Genomic DNA, 10,658 nt, shown 5'->3' with positions numbered 1-10,658 from the left:
ATAATATTTAGACTCAATATCTACATGATCAAGCAAAGTTCTTTAAGAAGGCCATGTCTATAGCAATAAAGAACTTATTTATTGTTAAATATTATAATACTTTATAATATATTTGCATGTATAGCAGAGCTTATTGACCTTAATTGCAATGATTTTCTAAGGGAGATTATTTATATTTATAATGTGAAGTGCCTATAATACTTGATATCAAGATGAAGCGCACACTTCTTTGTGGAAAGGATTTATTGCCGAATGAGATTTTGTTGCTTGAAGGCAAAGATGGACATGAGTACTAAGAGCATTCAAAAAATTGTATTCCTTGTCATCTTCTTGTTAATTATTTTGTACATCCTCAACTAATAATTGTCAAATATGGATTTTTGTATGTGATAAGGAGAAAGAAGTTACTACTATACTATTATGTGACTAGTATCAACATAGGTGGCATATGGCATACTCAATACTACTATTTACTCTTCTTTCAGAAGATTGGATTTATTCTCATTTTAAGAAATCTTGTAGCCATTTTGTAATTGTTGACAAAAGTCAATGACTTCTTCTATTAAGTTTGCAACATGTTTTTGTAGTCTAATTGCCACAACATTGGCTTAGTTGTATGTAATTTTAACATCACTATAGCAATCATCTTTGATTGTGTGTGTATTGTCATCTTAGTTGATAAGTAGAGCTTCTCATTAGCTCAAGCAGCAAGTAAGGACTTGTTTGTATGCATGAAGTATACATGATTTCTAACACTCAATTTATTGTATATGACAATCTTTATTCGTACAACAATTGTCATAAAATATAGTTTGCTTTAGTTAGTGGATTTCCATCCATTTAATGTTCCATGTTAATCAACTTTATTATTGTCAATGAAATTTTGAGGATTTAGATAGAGAGGTCTTCTTGACTTGACATTCTTCTCTATTCAAGTCTTATTAGTGTTTTTAAAAGAGAAAGCTTATGGTTGTAAGATTTTACTTGGTTATAGTAAATTAGCCATTAAGTAAAAATTATGATTTTTTCTACACTTACACTGTTGAATTTCTATTAAAAATTATGATTTCTTCTACACACTTACACAGTAATAATGTCATCACAGGTTGTAATTCTGCTCACTGCCAGAGTTCTCGTCACAGCTACTGAATGAATAACGACAACCTGGACAATGCTCCTCATTCACAAGAGTACCCAATTTCGCTGTTTTTCGGAGATAGATACTAGCTTTCGAGAAATCCAGATCCCGGGAGGAATTCCAAACCTCGGCAGGAAAGCTTTTTCTAAGTGGTGAGAATCTCAGGGAGGGTAAAGGCGGTGCAGCCGAGCACCAAGGCACTGCAGTCTGGGATGCGCTCACAGCCCGGGTAAGAGTCCAAGGAGCCGTCGCGTCCAATGGAGTAAGGATATGCCATCAGATGTCCAGGGAGATCCACCACCTCCTCTTGCAGGAAAAGTTTCAAATTCTTGTCAGCTATCTCGTTCACTTGGCGGATGCACTGCACGCTCTGTGGCTCCAGGAAATTATTGTACAAGCAACCCAAGTGCTCAAACCACAATGACATTCGGAATCCGTGTATCTGACCCAATGCAGGTCTGTAGGTTGCAAGGTGGTGAGGCTGGTAAGCCCCCATGGCAATCTCAGAGTCACGCGCACCGTTCAAGGACCTCTCGTTGATGTTGGCCGACCCCACTATTATATACTCGTCGTCCACTGCAGGCGGGAACAATGTCAAGGGTTCATTAGCACATGTAGAATCACAAAGAGTATGCGTGAGCAAGAGTATCTAGATGAGGCTGAAGAGGTTGTATACTCACCGATCATCATCTTGGAGTGCACGTAAACCATGAAGCGGCGGTTAACCTGAGCAGATCTGTAATATGGGTCTTGAGGGATCTTATAGGGCACAAGCTCACCCGGTTGCTGCGTCTCCCTGTTTCCTAAACAAAACACGGTGAGATATTCTCTGGGGTGCTGGTCTATGATGCGTTGCGCACTCAATGCTTCCGCGATCTCTTTGTACATCATTTGGAACGTCCTTCTCTGCCAGTCCAGAATTGCTTGCACGGATTGGGTGTCGGGGACGCCTTCGGGATAGAGCGGTATCACAATGTACACGCAGAAGCGCTCCCCAGCTTCGATTTTGCTAACAATTTTGCGGATGATCTCCATGGGGATGAGGTTAAACGCGCCAGCCTCTTGCTTAGAATCCCAGCCAAAACTACTACCCAAAAAGTACTGATTTTCAATGTAGATAAAATTCCGAGCACGCCTGATGGCGTTAATGTATGCGTCGTGAATGCTGCGATCAATCGTGATATCTTTCCCACTCACCAAGCCCAGCTCAGCAGCCCCCTCGGGAGTAGTCGGAAACCCATATGCGGCCCCTGCATCAATGGAGCGGAACACCTGCACGTTCCAGGTTTCCGGGTCTTCCTCGCTGGTGACAGCCTCCGGAGGGGGCAAAAGCTCTTTGATGGGCAAAAGATCGGATTCTCTGTGATGCCCGGCCTGTTTTTTCCACCTCTGTTCGAAGTTGTAGAGAACATCCCAAGCAACGGGACCTTCCAATCTGGAGTGGATATCATGCCAAGGCTCACGAGGTCCACCACAAGCCAAAGAGGCTTCTGTAAACACCTGATGGAGATCCTGGTTATGAGCAGTGTCAAGAGTGCGAAACAGGGAATGATACTGGTCGTCGTAACGGCCGTCGCAGAGGTCTAGACCTCCCACGAAGCTGATAATCCTGCGTCCGGGGGAGAAAGGGTTGGCCCCTGGTAGAGCAGCATCCACAATCACGGTCTTCTGGTGATGCGTGAAAAGACCTCCGATTTGTGATTTCTGCAGTAGAGTCAAGTTGCTGTCGGCGTCCCGTGGACAAAGGAAGCAGTTCACATTCGTGCCCCTGAAGTAGAGTGCCGTTTCTTCGTCATGGGTTGACATGACACCTGTCTGACGCAGCCAAAACGAGGACCGATCGTCCCAAACCATGACGTTCACGCGAACACCCTGATCAGCCTTCTTCTTCAATAACTCCCCGATTGTCAAACCTTCGTCTCCCGGTCTGGGCCTCCATGGATCTCTACACAGCTTGATCTCAGTATTAACTGACCAGCCTGTGATGTAGATTAATCTCTGCGCGTTGTTAATTGCTTCAAAGATATCTTCCCAGCAACGATGTGGCTGATATACTTGACCGTCGCCCAGGTATATCGGAGGCAGGAAATTATTCGTCATGTGGGCATCTTGGTACAAGGTCACGTGGCAACCTTTACGTTGAGGAAAATAACAGAACGGTATACCAGGGTTCAGTGGGTCCAGCACACCCCTCCCCCAATATTTATCACGATTCGCCTCAAAAAACTGCAAGGAAAACCGAATCCCTGCATTCTTGATTGGGCCGAAGTGATCATTGACGAGTTCATACTGCCTATCAATCTTTTGACCTGCAACAGCAGTAATAATGAGTTACATAGTCATAACGTCGCGCACTCTAGCGACAATTCTGCCAGCTTCAAGACAATCAGCCATGAAAAAGAAAAGAAGAAAAGCGCCTGCCTGAGAGAAGCTCAATCACGGGAAGCTTTGCTCGACCAACAACAGTAGTGCCCACAATGGAAGCATCCTTGATGGAAACTACCACTTGTGACACCGTATGGGCACAATAAATGTGAAACGTCTCGTTCCATACTGGATCTTTAAGATCTTTCGATGTTGCCAAAACACGCGTGCGCCCAACTCTAGTAGGGCCCAAATCTACGGTGGCGTAGTACTGAGGGGGTCCTCTACCCAAAATCATTTCCGAGGTCTCGATGAGCTGCCAACATAAAGTTCAATCTCAATCGCGTTGCACAAAGCAATAAACTGTGTCCGTCGCCAGGACGAGCCACAAGATTAGCTCTATTAGCACCATACTGATAAAAAAAAATAAAAAAAAAATAAAAAATACTGAGAAATTCCGTTGATGTTTTCACTCCTCAACAACCGAAAAGCAGGCAATTGGATGACTGTTGGATCCTCCAAAATCCTAAAAGCACGCACGCTACACATACTACTGTTCCCATGCTGTGCAATGCAATGCAAAGTCATTGTTGACGTTTAACACAAATGTCCAGAATAGGCGATCAAAATGTTTCCAGCACGGTTTTCTACTTAGACGTTTATTGGGAAAAAAATTCATGAAGACATCCCTGTCAAAATTTAGCAAGTACAATGTCTGCTGTGGGAAATTCGACGCCATGAAACAATATTTGCCACCACGAACAGAAAGTAATCCAATGTACAGATGTCATATCCATTGTAGAATATTTAATTCTTCGATTTGTATGAAATTTTGTCACATTGCAATCTAACCAACTTAAAAACTGTGAAGGAAATTCCAAAATATATCGAAAAGTCGTAAAATTTTGAAACATCATCTACTGCAATTTATGTTCGATTGAACTTACAAAAGTTTACACAAATAACTGAAATTATACATGTAAAAAAATTATCTCACATAACTTTGCAACATTTCATGTAAGCTAAACAAATGAATATGTGCGAAAAGATTTCATCACAGCTGATCTGTAAGTTGAAGATGTGGCGTGACGTGACGTTTAAGGGTTAAAAAAATGTTGGTGATCCGAACCTTTTTGAAAAACCCAGGGGTTCTACTCGCCTTGTGCTCTCCCGACGCGATGTTTTGGGCATCGTGAATATGGACATACAAAGTCCCATGTAGCAAGTAATTCGCCATGGTAAACTTCTCTCAACTGTTCAACAGTAAACTGATAGCCTGATCTCACCTGCAAAGACACTAAACTATAATTAGTTTTTCCTAATCCCTAGCCACCGTAAAAAGTACTCTGCATTCTAAGCATATCCAATAAGTTGACCTCCCCTATATCCGAAAAGAAGTCCAGATCAGAACCACAGCATCTTAGTACTTGTATCACGATTTTACCAAATGAATATAAAACCTGACTATATCGTCTGAAGCACTTCACAATATGCTGGCAATGTTTGCGCAACACAAATCACTTCATAGTTGTAGTGCTTGAGCACACGGCCAACGTTGCTTCGAGAGACATTAAATTTATTTCAAGCCTCCCATTTAGATAGCACTCATGAACAATAAGCACTGTACTAAAGACCACTTTCCACTGTAGTAAGAAAACGATACTCCACTCATTTCACTAGGCGTAACTCCGAATCGAAAGCAAAATGCAGGATTCAAAAGTAATGGATCTGGGGTTCCACTGCCGTACAGTTCTGATCTGACTTCAGAAAAACTCACAGATCCCTCAGCACAAGTGCATAAATAGATCTTTAAGTGAGTGGAAACCCCATCGCACTGGAATATTGCTATTGACAAGGCGTTACAGTACTTTGTTGGTTCGTCCCGTTCGGTATGACAATCAAAAATCTCCTCAAGAAAATTTCGAATAAAGCACTGTAACGCCGTGTCCAGTACTCTTATTGCGATTCTCTTACTAGATACTCTACCAAAACACGACGAATATTTCTACTTCTTAAAACAAGTCCCCTCATTACAACAGCGACTCGTGTCCTTGATCCTAACTCTATCACCTATAACCACGTTTCTTTTTTTATCATCGATGAAATCGGATCAAAAGAAAACCACTAGAACCATCATTCTCTTCCGATCCATACCCAATTACCAAACAACAAGACTTCACCCACCTGATAGGCTCCTAGCCGCTCCCACATCGAAAGAAGTCACACCCCCCCCCCCCCCCCTCTCAACCTTCAATGAGCATCAAATAAGGGTCACACCTCACCCTAGCAATCCTCCCAAACTTTCCAATGAGCCTCCTCAATCACTCAAGTGAACATTCCCAACTCACATTCATATACCGCACAAAACTCTCCGCGAAACCTACAGAAACAAAGTGAAAAGGCCTCAAAAGAGAGTCGCGATCATGCTCACCCTGCCACTGCAAGGCTAATCTCCGGGGCACCAGACTACGTCATTCACGACGTCGATAACAGCGTCGGCGTGTTCCAAAATATCACAAAACCCAGTAACCCACACCCACATTCACGCACCTACCAACCAACCCCAACATGCAGAGGGAGGCGATCTTCGAAGGTGCTTCGCGCGCATGACAAAAGCCGCGTCCAGGTCCACCCCGGCCCACATCCCCACAAACCCAGAGGAAAAACGTGACACCGGCGCAGTGCTCAGAAATGGCATTTCCGGAATCGTTCATCAAATGAGGCAACCGTGTTGGATGGTGCCGCGACTGGGATTGATGCGCTCTCTCTCTACCTCGACGTGCGTCCGCCAATGACGCCGCAGTGTCGGTAGCATATGCCCCGTGTGCCTCCACGTTCGTCCCCTGCGCACAGGTAACCGGAAATATCCGGTGACATTCGGGGCTGGCCATTTACCCACCGGCTAAGTGGAAGACCCGACCGATTGGGTCATTCCGCAGGGTTTTAGTAATCCGGAAAACGGCTAAAGATAATTAACCATTAACAAATCAAAATCAATTACGTCAACTAGGACCAGGGTTTAGGGCTCAGGGACCAGGTAGGTTAATGATTTGTAAATCAAACTCAACATTATTCCTAGGCTATAAACTTTGCGGAGAAGATCATGTCCAATTCAGCCAAGTATTGTTCATAGGGACGTGCTAACATTCACGACTATGTCTCGTGAAAGCAATCCTACTGCGACATAGACTAATACAACATGGAACTGTGTTACTATGCATTTTCACTGTTTCAATTATCAGCTTTTGATACAAAGGAATCTTGCTCTCTGAGGAATTTGTAAAAACTCTGTAAAGTTCAAATACCTTTAACCATCAACTTAAGGTTTTTTTTAGCTATCTTAGGAAGGTTTTTTTTGGAAAAAAAAATGTTTTGCGTGGAGAAATAAGGTTTTGATGAGCTCTAAAAAATAATAAAATAAATAAAATAAAATCACAGAAGTGGTTGAATTGATAAAAATCAAATCAAATCAAATCAAAGTTTATTTTATTCCTAAACTAAGTCGTAGACTTGAGCAAAATTGTGCACTTCCATCACACTAAGCCACACTCTTCATTCTTGTAAAGTTTGCTAATCATTGGTGGATTTGGAATGTATTTGGAATCTTTCTATAGAAAAAACATGCAGTTTTGGATTTGTACAAGGGTGGTTAAGTAAGGTCTATGGGTTGGTTTAGGAGCACGATACTATTTAAGGTATTCTGACATTAACATAGATGTACTTCAAAAGAAAATGTTAGTGGAGAAGTACTAGTATCAATGATAACTCAAGATACAACACATTTTGAAGTAGTAACTTCATACTATGGATAGCATAAGCATACTACTAATACAACCCTTAAGCTTACAAATCCAAATTTAATTGATTAACAACCAATTTATTGGTATATCAAACCATGAATATACCTCGTTCTTATATTGATTGGAGGTTCTAAAATCTTTGTGGTTTCAAATACTTCTTCATTCTTCAAGTTTGTCAACATGTATCTTTCAATTTCAGTTTATTCATGAAGACACTATACAATGGTTAGAGTCCAAGTTCTAAAATTCAATTGTTAGAATTAGCAAAGTAAAGATGAAATATCTTTTTATTCACATGAAGATCCAATCCAATTCATATATTATTACAATTTATTAAAAGTATATGAGAGTTGTTTTTGTTGTTGATTTTGGCTAGAAGGTGAATCTACCAAAGTTGTTGATTCTATAGCTAAAGTTAAAATTATAGATCATTGATCAATTATAGATGTTGGAAGAGTTAAACAAAACTAATTTTGTTTTTATTTTGGAAGTTGTAGACTACCTATTAAAATTAAAAGATGACTATGGAATACAATGAGGCATAAGAAGAGCTTTTACATTTGTAACAAGTCTAACATGTACTGATGCTAAGTATCATTGCATTTGAATATATCATTTTATCCAACTTGCTTTGTGGTGTAAAAAGTATTTAAAGAGCTATCTTGTGAACTTTGATTAACGTGACTATCAATTCTAAAGCTTAGTAATATTTTTGTTTGAAATTTTTGTAAATAGGATTAGGATTTGTGATTATGGAAGGAAAAACCTTGCATGTTGATTTCTTGTGAGCAAAAATGGCCCACGTCCCAATAGTCCTCATATAATCTAAGTCAAACAGAGACTATGCATAAGCTTGGAACAAGAAAGTAGTAGAATCAAAACTGCACAAGCTTATCATTCCAAAATTGATGTAACTTGTCGTAGCAATCACTAGCATGGAAAAATATGTTAAGATCCACTTTACTTGTATTGTCGTCAAAGAAGTTGTACTTGACAATTTTTCATGAAGATGCATTGACGATTGTTGAAGCAATCACTAGCATGGAGAAACATGCTAAGATCCACTTCACTTGCATTGTCTTCAAAGAAGTTGTGCTTGACAATTTTTCCTAAAGATGCATTGATTTTTTTTTCTACACTAATATATTGGAAGTCAATGTAGACTAAGTTGTAATAAAAAAAAGATTTTGAATGTCTTTAAAAGTATATCATGATAGCATACTTTCTAAAAAATAAGTAATTCTTGACAGCCATCACATATTGTATAAAATCATTGCAAAAAATAGGTTGTGGGTGGATAGAAATATGACATGATATAGGAAAAAAGGCTTTTTCAAAATATTAGTTGCCAACAAATGACCATGCAAAAAATATTGATACTTATTTTGTATAAGTTTTGATAGAAGACTTATATCCTGCAATCTCAAATCCTAAGCTTTAATGCCTTGGATCATGCGGGGTTGAAGGTATCAATATGAGTTATTTTTAAGAATGTCCCAAATGAATTCTTTAAAGTAGCTACATGAATAGCTAGTAGACTTAGAAAAGTATTGGATAGTAACAAAAAGAATTCTATATCAGTAGATCAAAGGTTTTGCATTGACTTAATTTTAGCAACTCATTGGAAGACTTCCTTCTTTATAATAAATGTTGATACTAAGAAAAATGCCATTATCTTGGTGGATTATTACATACATCTTATTTGGTATAAATTTGAATTTTCAATTAAGTATTTAATTAAATATAATCTAAGGCTCTCTAATAGATTAGAAGAGATTATAAGCTCTACTAATAAACCAATTCTAAAGGAACGGACAAATAACACTACTCCTAAAATCTCTTCTTAGTAGGAACATGCTAAAATTCCACAATCCTATTTAATAATTTTAGTAAGTCTAGAAATACCAGAGGAGACAATGACTTGCAAGCTAAAGAATTCCAATCTAATCATCTATACAACAATGTGGGAAATGTAATTCAGATTCTTCAAGAAAGATTCCAAAGTAAAAGAAGAATATGTAGAAAAAAGCATGTAGGAGAAAGAAGATTCATGGGCCTTTTCAAAGCAAGGTCTAATGCCAATAAGACAAATTGAATCTCTTTAGACTCACAATGAAGATATTTGAGTCTTAGAAGAGATGGTCATAGTTAAAGATGATACATATTTGACATTCATCCTCCTCAACTTTGAAGATATATTCTTGCCTCTAATTTCCACCCTAATACCAAATTGACTAGATCTTCCAAAATTATACCAAAAGTTTATATCCTTGACAACCTTAGTCATATTTATAAAGATTTTATATTAGAGAATATAGATTAGGTAGAGACAAAGTGGCTTAATTTTAGATATGATGCTTAATCAAAACCTCTTCTTTAGTCTATCACTCTCTATTTTTTTTGAATTCATCTTCATCAAAGAACTCACACTACTAAATAACTAAGAGGAGTATAAATTCCATCAATAGTGTCTATTCTCTATTTTCTTTTAATGACCCTATTAGGCATCTTTATATTAGATCACTTACATTTGTAATTTTTCAAATAGCTTAAAGAGTAGCTTAGTACCCTAAAATAAAGGATTTTTCACCCCTCAGACTCAAAAGCTCATAGACTTTTAGCTTCAATGTTATCAAGAGATTTTTGAATTGACCTAAAGACAAAGGTTGATAATCTTATATTTTTCTTATAACACACCAAAAATGACTAAAAGATTGGAGGAAATTTATGGCTCTCTTTACTTTTTCAATAACATTCTTACTCACTTGTTATGAAGATCACAATCATTATTCAAAACATTCAAGATATGAATTACTTTTAGAGGATCAAAATACTATATAATTACTATCAATCATCCTTATCAATTATTGACATTCTTTATTTTCAAGAACACAAATTTTATAGAGACAAGTTTCTTCCATTAGATCATGTAATTTGGCTATGAGCAAGTTTTTTTTACTAAAGAAGCAGCAGTCAACTATGGGCATGAACTAGAAAAAGTTAGAGGTGGCTAAAGAAGAATGTGTCTCTAGGTTTCTTCTCAAATTATGCACATTGTCTCTACTTCTAGTCATTCTTGATATAGACATGGTCAATGGATATATCTTAAAGATATGCCTAAAAGAGATGTTATAGTTTTGAATATCTATAAAGTCCTTAAAGGTAGAAGAGAGGCTAAAAATGTGATTTAAGTTCTTTGCCACCTTCTCAAAAAATTAATGGTAGGTAATGAATATAGATTAGAATGTAATAGAATGATATGATAACAAATCTACTCTTTGTAAAAAAAATTATATTAAAGATAGAGCAGTGGTTTTTTGACTAGCTTACTATAGCATTCTAGGTGGCTGATAAAT

General features: G+C 38.2%; 1 protein-coding gene across 4 annotated transcripts; it reads right to left on the bottom strand.

The window, feature by feature from the left end:
• Positions 1-1,047: 1,047 nt before the first annotated feature.
• Positions 1,048-6,198, bottom strand: LOC112275898 (phospholipase D alpha 1). 4 transcript variants are annotated; one of them, XM_024506634.3, is made up of 5 exons: positions 5,934-6,198; positions 4,632-4,788; positions 3,560-3,818; positions 1,819-3,447; positions 1,048-1,714 (listed from the first exon to the last, which is right to left on the bottom strand). In XM_024506634.3, the coding sequence occupies exons 2-5, from the start codon at positions 4,737-4,739 to the stop codon at positions 1,284-1,286; spliced, it is 2,427 nt and encodes an 808-aa protein (XP_024362402.1). In that variant the 5' UTR covers positions 4,740-4,788; positions 5,934-6,198; the 3' UTR covers positions 1,048-1,283. The 4 variants fall into 4 exon arrangements, with proteins under 4 accessions (XP_024362402.1, XP_024362404.1, XP_024362403.1 ...); XM_024506636.3 differs by having other exon boundaries at positions 6,053-6,195; XM_024506635.3 differs by lacking the exon at positions 5,934-6,198 and adding an exon at positions 5,687-5,916.
• Between the last annotated feature and the right edge of the window lie 4,460 nt (positions 6,199-10,658).

The sequence above is a fragment of the Physcomitrium patens genome, chromosome 23, assembly GCF_059467195.1.
Source record: "Physcomitrium patens ecotype Gransden chromosome 23, ASM5946719v1, whole genome shotgun sequence".
Classification (NCBI taxonomy): domain Eukaryota; kingdom Viridiplantae; phylum Streptophyta; class Bryopsida; order Funariales; family Funariaceae; genus Physcomitrium; species Physcomitrium patens.
Note: the sequence above shows the minus strand (reverse complement) of the source record. Positions and strands in the feature narration are given on the sequence as shown.